Raw genomic sequence first — 20215 nt, 5'->3', positions numbered from 1 at the left:
AGACGAAGATAGTGGTAACAGGTAAAAATAGTGGTAGCAGTAATAGTAGTGGTATATAGTAGTAGAAGCAGAAATACTTGAGCCATGAAACGTCGGTTAATGAAAGAGAACATAACGTTTAAAATACAGTATTGATTATCATTGTCTTTTTAGACAAGCAACATTAAACTCAAACGGTAAATCATCTAATCATCTAACCCTAAAACAGATACAGAATTGCGTCTTAAATTATTGTCGTACACATTGTGCAATTCTTTGGTGACGCCTTTTTGTAAGCTGCCTGTCTGACGAAATTCATTATTGGACGGCAGAATCAGGGAGGCGACATCATTTAGCTTAATATGGCGATCTTCGTTACACGATGAATCGTAGTCCCTAGATCGAGATGCTGATGGCGTCCTCGTAAATTGCAATGACCAGAATAATGGCCACGCCCAACAAGAAACCGATGTTCTGCAGCAGAGCTATGGTCGTCTTACTGGACTTGCCCTTGTACGCATGGAGAATGGGCAGCTGTAGATTATCAGAAATATGCATACACATAGTTAATGGACGCAATCAATGATATGCATTTGTATAGCCTCTGATATGTCATCACCCATTTTCCGAGCGTATTACACAACAAACGTCTTGCCCTCTGAGATAGTCAACTTTGCCTTTTCTCGGATTATTGTCAGTGAAAATATGCGCAAAAAAACAAACAAACAAACAGAATCCAAGAAATGTGAAGCAAAATAAAAGAAAAATTATTGATGTCACAAAAAAAAAAAAAAAATATATATATATATATATATATATGTGTCACCTATTCAAATATTCTTTTGGCCAAATAAGTGAACTGTGTGATCAGGGTATTCATAGAATGACGAGGCTAGCATGAATGTTCATGGCACAGGTCCTAAGGACGTAATTATTATTCTAACCCTCTGCGTGCTACATTCATTTTCCGTCCATAAGCATAACATGCGTGAAATTCGTGCATATTTGATTGATTGGCATAGAGAGGGTTAAAGAACAGGCAGGGAAGGAACTCACCATGTCCACAAGAGCGACGTAGAGGAACATTCCCGCCACCACGGCAAAGATCCATTCCCGGGCCTCGGAGGCCTGGGTCAGCGGGATCCCGATCCAGAGACCGAGGAAAGCCGTGCAAGCCGAGAAGAGGTTCAACAGGAGAGCCGTGCAGAGTTTCATTCCCTGCTTCAAGAGGACGGCCAAGTCACCTAACATAGACAAAAATATCCAAGATTATTACCTATATGAGGTAGTATCGCGGGGCAAGTTGGTATTTTGATCGGTCGTCGAGGTAAGCGGGCGATATTAGTGCGTGCCGTCCTCCATCCGGGTCTTGCCATTCACTTTACATGTAAACATTCCGGTCAATCACAAAGAGGCGACATTCACAAATCTGGGACACACGCACCGCCGAAGAATTCCAATAAATCAACTCATACAAGGTCGACTACTTCCAGCAGCACTACGCGTCAAACAATGACGAGTCCACTTGTGCTCAATAACTGCAAAGTGACCATCAGTTGTATCACAACTCTCCAAATTGAAACAGAAGCAAAAACAAAGTGTAAATACGTTCAGATGTTTGAAGTTCGCCTGTTACAACTACATAATAATGTATCTACAAGTAGGAAGTTGGAGTTAAATGATTTACATTGATGAAAAATTATGATGCAAATATTCGACACGTTGGTGATGATCTACAGGTACTAAAATGTGGCTTGATATATATCATAGTGTACAGCCGTATTCACATATTTTCCTAATTTACCTAGGGGATAGGTAATAATTATGATATTGACTGGCCTTGAGGGAGATACCAGAAAAAATATTGCCCGCACTGAAAGGTTATTGCCCTCGTCTTCGACTCGGGCAATATTCTTTCAGTGCCGGCAATATTTTCTGGTATCTCCCTCAAGGCCAGTCAATATCATATAAATGTTATCAACATTTGAATCCAGCAGGACTTTTTTTCCTACATAAGCTAGGATCATATCATTAGCAAGTCTTAATCCTAATGTTTATCTTGAATCCAAGCATATTTCATTGCTATACTTGTGACACTGTTCATTTCATAGAACCTGATTATCAAGAAGACTCGCAAGATTTGAACTTGAACGCATTTGAACATGTGCGTTTATGGAAAATGTGCTTTATAAAATGTGATTATTATCATTACTACTATAATTACTGCTATCATAATCATTACTACCATTATATCAATCTGTTATCATTATAATCAAATGGAGAACTGAGAACTGTCGCAGATTGTGGTCTCTTTAAAGGGTAGTGCAAAGAAATCAAAGTCATGAATTTTACGTGTTTTAATGACGCCATGGCTGTCATATTCGGTACATCTAATCAGCTGATCAAGGTCAATTTGATGGTGAAGCTGGGTGTATTTACACCCCATACCCACCCAGTTCATGAGGCAGTTCGTGGCAGAGCACGGCGATGCTGGTGGACAGGCCGGCCCCCAGGCTGACGGTGAATGCCGCCCCGATTGCCAGACCGTCCCCGAAGTTGTGCAGCGAGTCGCCAAGGAGTATCATGACAGCTACCGTGTTGAGGCCTGGACATCGACGTATAGTGGGGAACAACATTTCATCCACGGGTCAAACGCACGCATGCAAAAACGGGATAAAACAAGCCAAGCTGAATATTCATGTGGCAACGAAAAAACAAGCACATCACTTCCCTAATTTAATATGAATAATTCATAATATCATTACTACGGAGGGAGTTCTCCAGAAAAGAAAGAAAGGAACAAAAACACAACATAACATCACATGAACGTCAGGTAACTTCAGACATTGTACAGTTCTTTAACTGGATGAAATGAAAAAAAAAAAATGCCATATGATAGGCAACCGTATAGCGTCTACGTATTACCATTCTCTATCAATGTTCTTTTTTAATTAAAAAGGGAAATATAGTGGATTCCCGTTATAACGGAGTCCTCGAAACCTATTATTTTCTTTCGTTATATCGAAACTTCGTTACAACCGAACAATAATAAGCAATCAAAAACAAAAAGAAGAAAAAGGCACACACAAAGAAAGAAAGAAAGAAAGAAAGAAAGAAAGAAACAAACAAACAAACAAGCAGCGGATAATGTCGTGGCCTGAACTTTTACTTTGTTGTTACAAGCGGAATTCCGTAATAACCATTCTCGTTATAACGGGAGTGCACTGCAACAAACCTCAACTGAAACAACAACAACAACAACAACAACCCGATGACAACAACAACAACCACAAAACATAACAAAACACACACACTATAAACACCTTGAACCTTACCTTCAAAGCGTGGTTCGGATTCTGTCTCCATGGTTCCATACTCGCACTTTGTCTGTAACGTTAAAGTAATCGAGAGGGAAATGGGAATTAGGGAAAAGAAATCTAAATCTGTCGCAAGCATTTCGGACGAGTTTCGTTGTTTTTGTTCTGTTCTATTCTGTTCTGTTCTGTTTATTCAAAGGGGGACAAGGCACTCATATAAACTCCAGATGAACTTAGAGTCCTGTGAAGGACCGGAGTTTAGGTTTGTTTGTCTTTGTTTGGGATTGTTGGTTGGTTGTTGACCTCCTTGTATTTCAATAAAGGCTGCTTGCAGATACGACAAGGAGTTCGGTGCTAGTAACCATATGTTTTGTTGCCCTTCACTACGGATGCAAATTCTTAATCGTTTCGTTATCTGTATAGAGGGCGCATTAACTACCGCCTTTGCATGTCTTCCTTCTTGGAGGCTATAGAATCTCTCGAATTGTATCGACCAAATGAAACAACAACAACAACAACATAAGAATATAATCACAAAAACACATAGAAGAAAGGGGGGGGGGGTTAAGGAAATGTCAATACCTTCTGGTTGATTAGAGATACAGAGCATGGACTCCCGTTATAACGAAGATCTCAGGACCGGCAATTTTCTTTCGTTATATCAAAATTTCGTTACGACCGAACAAATTAATGAATAAACAAACAAACAAACAAATAAACAAACAAACAAACAAACAAAAAACATAGGGAGGATAACGTTGCGGCCTTAATTTTTATTTCGTTGTCTCCTGAATTTCCTTATAACAGTGTTTGTTATAACGGGAGTCCCCTGCATCATCTTTATCTAAGGGATAGTTTTACCAGTTCTTTTTTGGACTCCGAGAGCTTGAGCGATGCTGGCGTCTCTCCATTCTTCTCACCGGCATAACCATTCTCCGTAAAACCCGTCTCGTCAGTGTTCGGTGGTACACCATTCACTCCGACGTCGCTGACGGCATTGTTGTTCGAGTTGGTGAACCACTGGCGAGAAACAACACCGATTTGATCATCATTACATATTTGCACCTTATCTTTATTTTTCATCACTTATTTCATGTTTGCTCTCGTCCACTTCTGTATGTATGTTTGTGTGTGTGTGTGTGTGTGTGGTGCTCTTGTTGTTGTTCTATACACTCTGCAGAAAGATCGGTGTAAGATTTAACACAGTGGGTGTTACCATTTATGAAGAGACGATCAAGTGTCAATAGAGGACCACACTGACAGGTGTAGAAGTTATGTATTGCTGTGATGGTGTAAAAAGTGCTCACCTGACATATGTGGTGTTAATTATCATAATCCAACAATGACAGAACATGGTGTTGATTTGATATTGCTGGTGATATAAGTCTATGGTATAACATTCGCCCTATGTCAATTGGAGACCACATCATGGTGGTTACCGTGGTTTTGTGGTGTAAATGTGTTCACATCTTTTTTTCCCAAAAAAACAACAACAAGTACTTAATCGAAAAGTTCTTGTTCGTCTTGTTGAGGTTCAAAACCAACAAGTAGAATAGTAACTAATGACCTTCTTAAACTCACACATGAGCACCGGGTATCTAACACTAGCTCGCTGTTTCGTTATCATTTCACATCCATCTATTTGCAGCGCAGGGATATCCCTACGACCAGTGTACACATTGACAGGGTTAGATCCACTCCTTTTCCTTTAACGTAACTTGTTTGGCACTTCTATCATTTTGATTGAATTCCATTCTTTGGCAGTTGCCTTCCAATAATCACGTTGATTGCTTTTTTGTAATTAAATCGCAAGTTTGAAATGCTTACATAAGCATCTCCATTTTATTTTCATGAAAATTTATGACGCTGAACTAATGAAATGACAACTGAAGGATAAACACTAGAGTAAAGTAATTAATTAGTAAAAAAAAATCATTATGGAAACTGAAATTGAAGTATATGCATGCAAATATGATATTTTCAAATTTGCAAAAGCGAGGTCATTATAAAAAGCATATAACCAAAAATCGTTTACAATGATACTGCTTTTGTTGCACAACAAGAAACATATTTTATGAAGGTCTTATTTTTGTTCTTTTAAACAGCTATTCGAATGAGTTAATGACTGGTTTTGAACAATATGTATGAGCACAGACGGATATTTCCCCTGGACTTACTCCCATAAGGTGGGTGAGCTGCTCGAACACGAAGAAGATGTAAATGGACATCTCCACCACCAAGCAGCGCCACACATAGGCGAGCTCTTCGCTGCTCGGTGCGTGCGCCTCGCCTGGTGCGTGAACGTGAAGCCCGACGGCCTGTGAGTAAGAGAAATAATTTTGCATGTATACAGTCATGGTATATAATAGGTTTACATCGACGCCATTGAAAACGCCAATTAATAAAAATGTTACTATCCGTCGCTTTAAGTAAATAGATTAGGGACTATATAACACTAACTTTATATCAATAACTTTTTTTATTCGTTTCTTTGTTTGTTTGTTTATTTCTCTAAATGCCTTTGAGAATAATGATATGACACGTGAAAATAACATTGATATTTGACATGTAATGCTCAAAGATTATATTTTACATGGACCCTATTAACTATTATCATTCTTTTCTTCTTCTTTTTTAACTATGGCACACATTTTAATGAAACAAAGAGTTCATTGTAGTCTTACCCTATTTTTTGAAATAAATGAATACTTATCATTATGTCATAGACTGTATAGTGATTGCAACGTTCGCAATCCATGTACAATAATCACTTTTTTGTTTACCCGTCACCTGAGAGAATGTTATCAACTTTTCGTCGAGACGTCGGCGCGTACTCACCTGTGGGATAAGATGTAAGATGGCATCACCAGACAGCGTGGCTACGGCAAGAGCAATCATGAATTGAATGGCTTTCTCGTAGAATTCAGATGACATGCAGGGTACAAAGGCCCCTCCTAGCAGAGATATGGCGCTGATGATGGCCACGGCTAGGGTCCCGTAACCCCAGACTGTGTACGGAAGAAAAGAGTAAAAACGATTGCAGGCCCGGTTTTTTTCCGTGTAAACAAAATAGCACATTAACTACATACTCCTATTGACTTGACAACAACAACAACAACATCAACAACAACAAGTCATGTAGTATACACTCCAAAAGAATGGGGAGCACAATAATTTCGAACCACATACTATATGATATTACATAATTATTACATATATTTTGATGCGTGAAACTTTAATAGCGTATTAAAGCGGCTAGATTGCTCCCTCCCTAGCTTCTCCCGACACTACGTTTTTCTCCTAATCTATAAAACGGAGGATGTAATATAGGAAATGAATTGTTAACCAACCTAAATTAATTTTTAGTCCACGATGGAATGTTCAATGCAAGGAAACTATCTTAAATAAAAACTTATACATGAAATCAACATTACGTGAAATGCATGTACCAGCTGCAATTGGGTAAACGTCAATAGTAATATAAATGTAAAGTTCAACAATGTGTAGAACAATGTTCATACTCTGGGCATTTGTAATCGTCGAGGGCTCGCTGGCGGACTCTGCGCATGCTCCACTCAGGATCTGTTGGACGAGGGAGGAGGAGAGCTCGGCAAACTGGGCCTCGGTGATCCCGGCTTCGTGGTCGACGGCGTACACATCGAGGAGTTCCTCGGCCGAATAGCACGTCTGAATGACAAACCAAAATCAGAAGCAAAGGATTTAAGCCATGCGCCAACAGACTGTTGAATTTTTTCCTTGATTCGATTTAGTTACAGTTTGCCCATGTTTTGTTTGTTTTTTATGCAATAATTTTGCTCGAATATGCAAAAGTAAAAACTGTACTTTTTTTTTCTGTTTATGCAAATGCCATATTGTATAGTGCATTTTTGTCGGAAATAAAATGAAATGTTATTAAATGAGAATGAAGTGAATAATATGCTTGTATATTTTGTGGTGAAAAAAACATAAAAACTTGTTTAGGACATGACATAACACAACAATTATTATTAAATACAAATTCGTAATTTAGATATTTTGGACAAATTTGCCTACCTCGTTGACGAGAAAGGAGGTTTCTGAGTGGGTGTGGTTGTGGTCGTCATGGTCATGAGGATCACTCTGTCTCTTGACCAGGCTCAGCCCTCCTGACCGGAATTGCATGTCAACACTCCGGCGATGGGCGTGATCGTGGTCGTGGTCGTGATCGTGAGCCCCTCCAATCCCGAGCGCCGCCAGCATTTCTTCGAATTCTGGCGGAAGTTCAAAAGGTAAAGTCATGATGTTATAAATGTGCAGGTCCTGAGAATACTCGATCAATTACCTTTTTTTATGACTGTTTCAAACATGTCCTAAGAGGTCTACAACATTCGCTCAATTTATTCTGTCCTGCTTTCCTCTCGCAGAATTCGCTATTACAAGTTTAGGAATGTAAATATGAATGTGGCATTCTGTGGAGTCGAGGTAGAGTTACTTGTGTGAGTGTTTGTTTTCTGTCTTTTTTGATAACTGTAATCGTATTTACTTATATTCAATTCAATTTTATTGTTCATTTCAGGAAAATTGTAACCCGCTACAACAAAAGGATCCTAAAGTCGCTGACGGCAGAGCCGAGAAAATCGAGTTTGAAGTCACATTATCAAAATTGGTCAAAACAATCGGTTTCCTGATTTTGGCATAATTTTGTAGTCATAATTATATTTTGTCTAGCATCTACCAAAAATTCAAAGCTAAATGATCAACGAAAAGGCAAGAAAAGCATTTTTCTTGGACATAATTTTTCGTCTTCTCAACGTAACAGAAACCTGTTCGGTGATTTGAATTTCGTGCCGCAACTAGACTCCGCCCCTAGCAACGAGGGAGTGATCTTATTGGTCAGTGCGTGGCATCCTAATTACTGATTGGTCGTGCTTAGACCGCTGGCGCCTAAGCTTGAATGAACATCGTAGAGGTTGCTAGAGTATACCCTCTATTGCCAAGCGTTGAAACTGTCTCGCCTCCTTTTGATCATGTTAGCGTCGGAAGGAAAACTTTCAAAGCGTTTTTCTCGAAACTCTGATTTCCTCAACCGCTTGACACGCCCTAATAAAGTCATCGATATTTCAGCAACCGACTACATTTATAACTTGTGTTATGTAGGAAATTAAAGTAGAAGAGTAAGGGAACAATGGCGTGTTATAGCGTTATTTTTCAGAAAATTGTCCTCCCTCGACTTTCGGATCCTTTTGTTGCAGCTGGTCACATTTGTTTTGCTTGCATGAATATACACCACATCGGTACAATGTGATACAACGAATGCACACATACAGACGACGTACTGACAGACACAGATTATAACATACATACACATGATAGCCCTAGTAAAGTATACAACACTTATTATGATATAGTTATCAATGCAAGGCTAAAAAATGATGTAGATTTAATTGATCTTATTAAAGCCCCGATTAAATAAACGAACAAACCATGTTCTAAGATCATTCCCGAGGTCGCATAGTCGTCAAACACCGCGTCGACAAAGGCCTCCTTGGTCGGGACCGTGGCTTCTCCGATACAGTACCCCTGGAGGAGCCCGGCTACCACAGTTTGGCACACCGATAGCATCTCTTCTCCGACAGCACCAGCTTCGTGATCGCTCACGGCTCCATCGAAGACCGACTCCACGTTGAAACACTACGGTAATGCGGATGGGAAACAAGCACGGTGAACGATTGTTGTCTTTTGATTGCAACTGATTAACAAATTGCCCTACATCGATGTAAATAGCACTGATTTGATCAGTGTTTTAGTAGTAGCCATGATTAAAAAAATAAATAAAACAAAATCATGCGCTTACGTACTCGAGCAGGATTCGAAGCTACGAAATCCTGATCTCCTTTAAATCACCGAGCTTCCGCCCGACAGTAAGTGCTGGTTCTAATGTTTTTTTTAGCCTGCAGCCGGTAATGCGTAATTATTCAAATTCATTGCAATGAAAACACATCTCGACGGAAAGAATTTCATGAATTTGGACAACATGTATTTGTGATCATCTAGATACTAGAGTGCTAAGACATTTAAGCTTTACTTGACCTTTCCCTTTTTTATCAGCATCAGGCATTCAAACCTGACCTCGATGTCAAATGCCAAACTTTTTCAATTTCTGTAGCAATATTCGTCAGTCCAGCAAGAATTTAATGGTGCCAATTATTATGAAGAGATTTATTGCAAAATGAGATAAACACCATTCTTACAGCGTTTCAAAGTAAGTCCATCAATAGATAGAACAACATAATACCTTTCCAGTTATACCTCACTTGTGATATAACAAGGAATATAATTCAATAATTAATCACAATTATCTCCAACTAACAGAATGGAATTAGATCGTTTTGCGACAAACTCTTTATATTATAGATAAGGAGATTTCAGTAATACATGTTCTTTTAAGCAATAACAATAACTCAGTTTAAAAACATCTTTGCCGATCGTGAAGGGCAGCAGCAGCTGCACTTTTGTATGTACGCCAATCGACGAACAAAGAACATCTGCTAAGGCATTAAAATCGTACTTCAAAGTTAAAATTTCGATTTAAATACTATCATATACATGATATCTCAACTCTTTGTTCATTTCATTAAAAAAAAAATCAGAAACAGAAAACAGCAACTTCAATTAATAAACTTACTGTCTTTACAGTTAAAGCATTACATGAATATCATGACTTTTACTTCTCTCTCTCTCTCTCTTTCTCTCTCTATCTCTCTCTCTCTCTCTCTCTCCCTCTCTGTCTCATCACACAGACGGTATCAGAATTTCAAAAGTAGAAATTGTGAATTGTGAATTGTATGAAAATACACATAAATATGATTATGTAAAGTGGATTTGAATGATATTGCATGAATTTCATTTGAGTGTTTCATGTATTCCAGTTTCTAATACTGTAATACGAAAACATTCAGACAAACTGATTCAATATGCAGTCAAGCCTGTGTACAGCGGCCACCCAAGGGAGACGAAAAGAGTGGCCGTTATTGGCAGGCGGTCGGAGTACACGTTGTCTGATGGCCTTTCTCTTGGGGGATTTTTCACTGGTATCATATGGCAGGTGGCCGCTAAGACGTTTTTGACTGTATTGTAACCGTGATGTACTGACATTTCAAGTCATTACCATTGAGACTGTTGCCTCCGAGTAAGAGTCACTGATCGAGTCCAATATGGCGTCCAAATCGTCCTCAGACAGAGTGTCGTTTGCTCCGTCGCTACCAGCAGAACGTAGCGCACCCTCTACAGCTTCCTCGCTCAAGTCTGTGCCGCCTTCGCCCGCCTCGCACACGGACTCCAGCTCGTACGTTCCGTAGAGGATTGCTGCGGTCGCGTGCAGAAATGCGTGCTCTTCAAAGCCGTAGGCATGGTTGACGTTGAAGGCAGCAAACACGTCATTGGTGAACGACGTCACGCACTGGAAAACAAAACAAAACAAAACAAAATAAAGCAAATGAATCAAAATCTTTCAGGAGATTAAGCTTAGATGATACATACGAATATTATGTCAAAGACTTCTGCACTCTTTAATGAGGAAAAGACCATTGTTCCACGGATACTTTAATAGCGAAGCATGTTACAGACTTTGATATGTTACGTTTCATTTCCTTTTCACGGAGGTATAAGGTAAAGATTCTTTCCATACGTTAAGTGACTGGAAGAGTGTTTATGACTGCATCTTCCACTACACAAGAAGTGATGCACAATAACTCTATACAAACTACTGAACTACTATGAACATGTGGGGCAGACGAACTTACACTCGGAGGCTTCCGAAGCACGAAAAGTTTCTTATGCAAAAACAGTTTATCGCCACTTAAGTGTGCAACAGTTAGGGCATCATTAAAGTGGCAAAAATTATATCTTTTTAAACAACACTCATTGCAATTTGATAAGTATCTTACAGATAAAAGAATTCAAGTCCAAAACCAATTAATCCATTTTATTTTAACAAGATAAGGGAGCTTAGACGGAAGCTGCAAATAAAAAGAAACTAATCAAAGAAAAAAATGTAGAACAAATCAGAATTTCACTTACTTTTGAGTTATTGATTTGTTCTTGACATTCACATTATATATTTTAAAATCTTCATTGCGATTTTATTTCAAATATTGACAGAGTTTCAATCAATTATTTTGTTGTCATTACCTTCAATTAAAGATATTTTAACATGATGAAAAATTACCACTGTTTTTTTTTAATCAATATTATACATAATCAGAAATATAACCCACTCTGTGATAATTGTCTTAAAATAGTGACCCTGCATCACAAAACCAACAGAAAGTCGCTAAACGTAAAGTTTTAGTTTATGAGAATAGACTTTAAGCTTTGAAATGATGTATAATTCAATTGAAATCGACTCTCTTAACCTACCTTACTTTTGCGATGCTAAGCTTCATGCAATGGATGGGATAAAAAACGATGTAAAACTTCATATTTACAACTTTTACAATGAAGAAACAATCATTTTAAGCTGCAATTGATCGTGATTTATTGACACATCATATACATGACTAATTCAAACTTTGAAAACAGTATCATTATCCTTTCAAAAGTTATCAGAGATGAAAATAAAATGTTCAAAGTTATTTTTTTTTAATAAAATGGCAAAGGGGACTCTAAGGTACACCTAATCGCATTAACACTCTATCAAATAACTGTTATAGAAATATTGCTAAAACCACAGCTTCCCGTCCGTTTTATTGTCATAAATTTTTGAATCATGTAAAAGAAGAATAGGTCTTTAAGAAAATATTCAAAATTCAAGATTGACTAACGTGATCCGTTTCATCGATGTTGAGTCCTCACACAAAATTGAGGGGGGGGGGTTGAGACGTGCACTATTTTGTTGGCTTTGTGGTGCACGGTAGGATCTTTTTCAATATCTGCACAAAACTCATTTCCAACCCTTTGTTTGAAAAAAATAATTCTTTTTCAGTTAAGGTATTCCGAGCAAATTGCAAATTGTTTTGTCTGATGAGCAAGTACTAGATTTGCAAAACATGCGCATGTCGTTTGCATATATCTTTTTTTTTCACTCTTATCGCAAACACGATGCAAACTTTGAAAAGGAGGCGTTGCTGTTTGTTGTTTGCAGGTTGATGTGTTACGCCCTTTTTATCTTGTTAACGACGAAGTCTAAAACGGGCGATGTCGTCACACTCTGGACCTCTAAATGGTCGAAGACCCCACTGACGTCGACAAAGCAATCCGTCAGGCGCAGCGCAGTCACACAATAATTGTCTGCGCATGAGCGGTGAAATGCAAATTAGGAAAAGTTCAACCCCCCTCCTCCACTCTTATCGTAAATGTTGGTGGCGACACAATGGACCTCTCAATGGACGACGACCCCCATGGCTTTGACGTCGACAAAGCAACTGTAGCCGTGCGCACTAGTGCAACTGCCGACTGCGCATGAGCAGTGTAGTGCGGCCGTGGAGGAAGTAGACGCCCTAAAATCATTCTAGAAAAAAAGTTTGATGCGTCATCACAATTTGTTTTCTTCATTTTCTTGCATTTTGTAGATGTCTTTTGAAAACTTACCTTTGCATTTCTATCGATTTTCCAGGATTTCATTAAACATGATTATGATAGTCACACTTGAACGTATACTATGGCATAACACAGTATGACCATTTTGTGCAATTTATAACTCGCATTCGCATTTTGCATCCGTTATGAAAATTATGATGTGTGTTTCGTACAAAGAAATATCGTACAGTGTAAGAAACATATATGATGATATTTCCGTATTTATCTTTGGTTTAATTTCTGTATGGCCGGTTTTTTCTGTTTGTTTGTTGTTGTTTTTTCTGAGTTGGTTGTGGTTTCGTGCGCTGACGAATGTTGCGGAGGTGGTTAAAGGGACAGTTCCACACAAAATTTAAGTCAATCTTAACGGTTCACTTAAAAAAAAATGAAAACGAAGGCATACTCCTGATTACCAAGTTTGTTTTATTTAATGCCTTCAGAATCCGCTTGAAATTGTTATCTTGTCACTAACACTGCATTCTATCTTGTGTAATGGCTGCAGGAAAACGTCTCCAACATTTTAATTTCCATTAAAGGTACAGAAAATATTACAATCGAAGAACCACAGAAAACATCATAATTCTAACTTGGGCGAACTCGATTTCTTTTTTTTAATGAAACACCCACTTACCTATAATAAGCTTTAATATGATGTTTGATATAAACTATTTATATTGCAAGGAATTTGAAGAAAAAAAAAAGCAAGAGATATGCTTGAGAGGCAGAAAAGTGCAAAAGTTCTTTTGCAAATATTACATTTTCGTCATTATCATGATACCATACTTGATGAAGCTGAAATTGACCTCGTACGGCATTTATCATTCTTGCATACATGTATATCTAAACCTAAGAAAATATCACCACATCTTATCATTCTCTTCAACTTTTCCACTACTAACAGCTATATTATCTATGTTTGACCAGTTTATAGGATACCATATTGGCTGTTTAATGACATTGTGAATGACGTTTACGTTACTAACACCTTATCGAATTTGCTAGACTCTGACCAGTGAACAGAACAAACACCCCCACCCCCTAAAAAGGTAAAGTATGTTATGTAACGCGAATACTGCAACGTAAAATCTGACTAGACCTACAAAATCTTTTCGGCTTGTATAGCACTATCACAAGGGGGAAGTGTTAGGTACATGGTGTCCATTACAAAGACTGTCACAATGCTTTTTTTTTTTTGGGGGGGGGGGGGAGCGTTAATCATGATGCAAGTATCCACTTAATATCAATTATATTACTTGATAGTTGAGTCTCTTTTCATTTTCATTCCAGTTTGAAATACTTCATAATTCTCAAGAAAAAAATATAAAGAAATGCAAGTAGACGAAATTACAAGCTACAAAAGCACATAAATTAGTGCCTGGTCGATCATCATAATGATCAGTGCTCAATTGTATTAGTGATCTCCTGTCTTGCAAAGAAGGAGAAATATCAAGATGCCCGTAATAGCAAAAGTGTTGTGTCGTTGGCCCAAGGTGTTACAGAGATCATAGATCACCGATAACTCTTTTGTCAAAATATCACCATTCAGAGAAAAAGAACATGAAAAGCTTATGTCAGTTTGCGAAAGCTAAAGAAGTAACAAAGTGTAAGAATTAAGAATAAATTGCTTAAAGGCGAAGACACTGCAGAAAACAACAATTGAAGGAACCACAGTCACCGATAATTCAGTCGGGAAAAAAAGTTTCTTTTAGTCCTTATTAAGTAGTCATACCCGGCACAAATTAATCACTTAAGCTGGACAGTAAGAAGTTCATTAAAGTTCACTGCATTGTGAAAACTTGTACTAGTCTTCTAAACCAACTTCGAAATGATTATTAGCCACGCAGAACTAATATGAGATGGAGAGAGAGACAGACAGTCTAAGACAGAAAAAGAGAAAGAGAAAGAGAGAAGCTAGGGAGATAGAAAACGAGGGAGAGAAGGCGGGAAGAAAGCATGTTTTCAACAATAATTGTGTATACTTTGGATTTTACTTCACAGAAGAAAAAAAAATATGATTATCAAGTTCCACGGTAAATTTGATTTAACACCCACCTGCGAACAATTCTCGAATCTCGACGCACAATCAACTCTGCCGAATATGGTCTCGACCAGAATCTGCATTTGGTCGAAGGTGACATTTTGGTGGCCATGGATGACAAATTCGCCTTCCTCTCTCTGCGTGCTCAGCTCCTCGTCCAAGAGGTAGTTTCCGATGGCCACGAAATTTTCTTCATCGTAGTGGTCGTGGTCGTGATCACTCCTCTTCGACCTGAAATCCGACACCGAAAACGAGAAGTCGAGGAGCAATAGTATGCACACGAAACGCAGAAAAAGTTTCGTCGCCATTTTCCGTTCTGTGTCAGCGGCTGTTGTGCCGTGCGCAAAATGAAGCACGTTCAAGCGCAGCGCAGCGGGGTCTGGGTGACTGCACGGATTACAAAATTAAGCGCAGGTGTACCCAACAAGTTGACTGGAGGGGCTCGTACCCTTTGTTCTCACACGAATTACCGAATTGCGAACTCTGATCAGAGTTCCAAAGAACTTCCTTCAAGAGAAAAGAAGGCACCGCTCCCCCAGGGATTGCGGTCACCCATGCAAGACGCCATAAAACTGTCACGTGTGCGTGTAACTGTGTGTGCTTTGTGTGCATAAGGAGTTTCAGACTTTTACATAAGCTAGATTACAATCTAGTCTCTACTATCTAAGCAGCTTTTATAAAAGCGTGTGAATCTCACAGCCGTGCAGTGCAAACGCAACAAAGAGTCCAATGCTTTAAATCGATCAGGCCTACGAAAGCGACAATTTTAAAGAAAATATTGATCGTTAAGAAAACAAACAACTAACAAACATAAACTGATCGAAGTCATAGTTTTTTTTTCACAGTGAACTAACATGGGAATAGATTTACGAATTTAATAAATAACGCTCAATATTATTCACACTTTCATATTGTGTGTGGATACTTTAATAAGCAACTGTCACACAGGGTTGCGGAATAAAAAGAAAAGAAAGAGAACTTTAACGAAGACGGTTTGTTTGCGCATAATTACGGATAGAGATTCCAAAGTTTACCCAATATTTTGTTCTCTATTTTTGATATGATAATTTGCTTTTTGTCACTCCTTTCATTTTTAATGAATAGAGTTACATTTTGCTTAGGTCTTCATTGTTTTTCATTATTATTTTTTTTTTCAAGGGAGAGGAAGGGCTGTGTCTCCTCTTAAGTAGCATTTTCGGTGATTGTTTATGAAGATTCATTTTTCGTGTAGCATATTCATTTGGATATTTGAATATATAGGTTACAGTATAGGCTTAAAAATTGTTATGTTGAATATCATTTTGTGCATTGTTTTTAGTCTTGCCAAGAGGGCGTATGTTGGCGAACACAAGTGATACAATTTCCAGTTTGTATACCATGTGTAAATTATAATTATGATTGCTAAAATCAAAACGTACCACCACACAACAGCAACAACAATATTAATAACAACACCATCCAAAATAACATCACCCACAACAACATCATCAACAACAACAGCAACAGCCTTGTAGTAACGACTAGCACTTTGAAATTCAGATATTACAAAATACTGCTTCGCGTTAGATATTTGTTTAAGATATCAAAGGTCAATTGCTGTATAGCGGCAAGAACTGGATGGGCTGCCTGACAAACAATGTGAATAAATTCACGTTCACGTAATTTTTCGTTTCGTCGAGTATTAATAAATCAACGGCGTCGACAATAATTAGATATACCCTGGGGCCAATATTGATCGGAGGGTGCATGATATTCTAGGCCATATATACTATGAACTGTATACTCTCGGTTTTATATTGATGCAGCATTATTACTTGTGGAATTAACAGCTTCATAGATCCTATATTAATTCAAATTCAGATTCAAACTGACACAATCACTCAAAGAAGGAAGCAAAATGGCGCCTAAATGACTTATGAACCACACCTAGCATTAAAGGGGATGGCTAGTAACTGATCAGTGGGAATCAGTGGGAATGCTGGAAGATGATTGTTCCTATCCTTGTGGGATTCATTTAAGAGTACATTATATATCTATTGTTGTGTGAAAATTATTTGCTTCAGAATGGTCTCACATTCAAGTAAATTGCAGTTTAATGTTTCCAGGTGAGCGTGCCTGGTCAGTGACGGGGCATTAATCTGCACATAACTTGAATAAGATTATGAGACCGTTCTGAAGCAAATCATTTTCACACAACAATAGACACATAATGTACTCTTAAATGAAATCCACAAGGATTGGAACAATCATCCCTCAGCATTCCCACTGATTCCCACTGATCGGTTACCAGCCATTCCTTTTAATTAAAATTTACACATTATACTCAACATTTTCGCATTTTGAAATTTGCTATCCCTTATCTATGCATCACCCCTTTACCAATACCATCAATATCCAAAACGGTATGCAATAGACCCCTGGACCACGCAGCGCCAGAGCCTATCATACCGGGATGGAGGGTGGTAATTAGAAGTGTTAAATTCCCCAGGTTAATATGATAACAAAAATAATGATAGTGATGGCAATAATTATAATAATCATAAAAATTAAATAATAGAAACATCAGGAAACGTATGTAAGTAATAGAATTGAGAGTGGTTAAAGTAATGTCAGATTGGCAAAGTGTAAGTGGAAATAATGTCAAGGGTAAATGTATCCGTGCTATAAACGCCGTGGGTTTACAAATACAACATAACAGGTTACACCGTCAAGAGAAATCAGGTCAAGGGTGAAAATACCAGAGGTAAAACTGGGAGATATTAAATACACGTGTAGGATATCTGAAAAGTTTTACACATTAAAATTCAAAAGGATGACATGGCATGTGTACCATCTGTACGTCGTCCCCTTAAAGGCATAATTTACCATTCTATTTGCAAATGAAACAAAACCCAGCATTAGTGTTTTAAAGTAGTTCTAAAATGTGAGTAGGGATAGAAATAAAAAAACAATGTAATGATTTGAACCAGTATAATCAATGGTATTATTAGATTTACAAAATGTGAACATTTTTTCCAAACTCAACCGTCTACAGTTATGGTTTAACGAGAACAATTGCGATTTCTCCTTATATTTTAAGCTTTATTGCAAAAAAAAAAAGTATATATATATATATATATATATATATATATATATGTTAGGATGTTTTGTGACACAACTGACCTACACATAATTATGGTTCAAAAGTGATATCTTGAACATTTTTAATATCGATGGTCCGAAAGGTAAACTGGGTCTTTAATGATATCGCTCCACGCATCCTTTAATATATCGCTCCACGTTTGAACCAAGAGTTCGAGATTGCAGTGATCCACAAACGAAATGGAAAGGTTCTGCAATGATGGGGTTGATGATTAATCATGGCAAAAGCAATAGCGCGTCGGCTTAGCCATGTGAAATAGCCATTAACAGATGTCATTGAGAAGGTGAACGGCTTTTTGTTTCTTGTTAGCAATTGCCCTCATGCAGTGAAAGCCGGATGCGATAAGACGCCCCAGGCTGGCTGTCTGAGCATTAGGGAAGGACTCCGGACGTAATCTGGTCCATAAATGACAACTCAAGATCCCCAAGATGTGACGTCATAGACTCCAGATTTTTCCTATCGCAAATTATGGTGCGGAAAACATGGAAGTATAATGAGTTGGTTATAGACTTATACAGGATCACCTCGTCACATTCAAGGGAAAAACAAAATATGTTTCCTACTTACAGTCATTCATGGGGATCACGTACTTGGAAAGATCAATAATAATGACTTTATCAAAGACAAAGAATCAATATCACCTTGAAGACAGACCCCAGCTGTGAAGACGTTTTCAAGCAGCTTCTTAAAATGATGGTTTGTTCAGGACTTGGTAGTGGGATTTACGAGATAATGACTAAATGGAAACACTTTCAAACTATCAAAGAACAAAGATTCCAAGAAAAAAATCAAAATGGATTTGACGGCAATCGACTGTAAAATTGCTGAGATATCAAAAAAAAAAGAAAGAAAGAAAGAAAGAAGAGTAAAAAAAAAGTAGTCCGAATAAAACGTGGAATCCACCTGTTATAAGGACCTCTTTGTGTATGGATATCTCAGCCATCAAATCATCAATTTTCACGATAACATAATTATTATTTTGGCATTGAATTCTTCCTAGAAATGCATGTTCTTTGCTATTTCATGTGTGGTCTCCACTTATCTCGCACATAATTCAATCACCAAACTCATCATAGCACCCCTTTAAGGGTTGCCCGATATAATGTGTGCCATGTGTAGCGCACGTCAGGGGGTCACTTCAACCCTGTTCCCACTATCGAATCTACAAAAAAACAGATTGCTCAAAAAAAGACGTTCACATGGTCGGTTACCAATCTCTGTCCTGGAGAGCCAATTAGTTAATACACGTACGTCATGTATACCCCCAATCGTAAGAGATTCCTCCTCATATCAGCCACTCATTTATTCTATTGCTGCCGACCATGTTGCAAAAAAAGTGTATTGGATCACAGTCTGATGAATCCAACCTGGTTGGTCCACTATCATGTGAGTGTCAGCCACGTGATCCTCATCGGACGATCTTGCGGCTTGCCTCATCGGATCACCGCCCAATATGTCTGACACTGATCTGATAGTCGACCAACACCAGTCGGATCCATCGGCCTGTCATTCGTTACACTATACATTGGGTAGCCGGAAGCGATAAACGTTGCTTCCGATGAGTGACCGACGAGGGAGAATCTCTGTGGAAAGGGGATATGAAATAGATGTGGGACGCTTTTATGCATACTGAAAGGAGCAAATCACATATAATTTTGAAACCCCTACATGTTGCAAAGTGAACATTGTTTGCTTGTTATTGTTATTGTTGTTTTGTTTTGTTTTGTTTTGCTTTTATTTGCTTTCGGTTTGCTTTTTGCTATCGCTGTCTTTTCAAAAGGCAACTGCGATCCATAAGGCCATGTTGATAAACATTGCATGTATATTGTCAGCACTATGCGTTGATGCCTCATTTTTAAATAACTTCTGAACCAGCTCGAAACCTTAGAATGTTTATCAGTTTAAGATGGTCAATGACATACAGAAATAGAAATTACAAGGAAATTTAGTGACGATCTCTACTAATAATAATCAGGCCTGTGAGTTGATATCATATCGCTATTTCTTTAACCTTTCATTATCTGTACAATTATGTTGTAAAACTATGTTGATAAACATTACATGTACAGTATATTGTTAGCATTATGCGTTGATGCCTCATTTATTTTTAAACAACTTCTGAATCAGCTCGAAACCTTAGAATGTTTATCAGTTTAAGATGGTCAATGACATACAGAAATAGAA

General features: G+C 38.1%; 1 protein-coding gene across 1 annotated transcript; it reads right to left on the bottom strand.

Annotated features, from left to right (window-relative positions):
• Window positions 1-197: 197 nt before the first annotated feature.
• Window positions 198-15204, bottom strand: LOC139710276 (metal cation symporter ZIP14-like). Its single transcript, XM_071622206.1, has 12 exons — window positions 14904-15204; window positions 10444-10734; window positions 8759-8966; window positions 7359-7546; window positions 6818-6983; window positions 6135-6304; window positions 5474-5614; window positions 4158-4316; window positions 3315-3366; window positions 2432-2584; window positions 1036-1223; window positions 198-513 (listed from the first exon to the last, which is right to left on the bottom strand). The coding sequence occupies exons 1-12, from the start codon at window positions 15195-15197 to the stop codon at window positions 376-378; spliced, it is 2148 nt and encodes a 715-aa protein (XP_071478307.1). The 5' UTR covers window positions 15198-15204; the 3' UTR covers window positions 198-375.
• Window positions 15205-20215: the final 5011 nt, after the last annotated feature.

The sequence above is a fragment of the Diadema antillarum genome, unplaced genomic scaffold, assembly GCF_040938485.1.
Source record: "Diadema antillarum isolate AM-2024a unplaced genomic scaffold, OU_Dant_1.0 seq00001517_RagTag, whole genome shotgun sequence".
Taxonomy (NCBI): Eukaryota; Metazoa; Echinodermata; class Echinoidea; order Diadematoida; family Diadematidae; genus Diadema; species Diadema antillarum.
The sequence above is the reverse complement of the archived record's forward strand: the minus strand, read 5'-3'. Positions and strand labels throughout refer to the sequence as shown.

Excerpts from the sequence above, each read along its gene's own strand:
- LOC139710276 (XM_071622206.1), bottom strand. The coding sequence starts at position 15,197 with ATGGCGACGAAACTTTTTCTGCGTTTCGTGTGCATACTATTGCTCCTC. Across the intron at positions 10,735-14,903 it reads GATTCGAGAATTGTTCGCAG|TGCGTGACGTCGTTCACCAA; the intron begins GTGGGTGTTAAA and ends TTTGTTTTCCAG. Across the intron at positions 7,547-8,758 it reads GGGAATGATCTTAGAACATG|AATTCGAAGAAATGCTGGCG; the intron begins GTTTGTTCGTTT and ends AACTTCCGCCAG.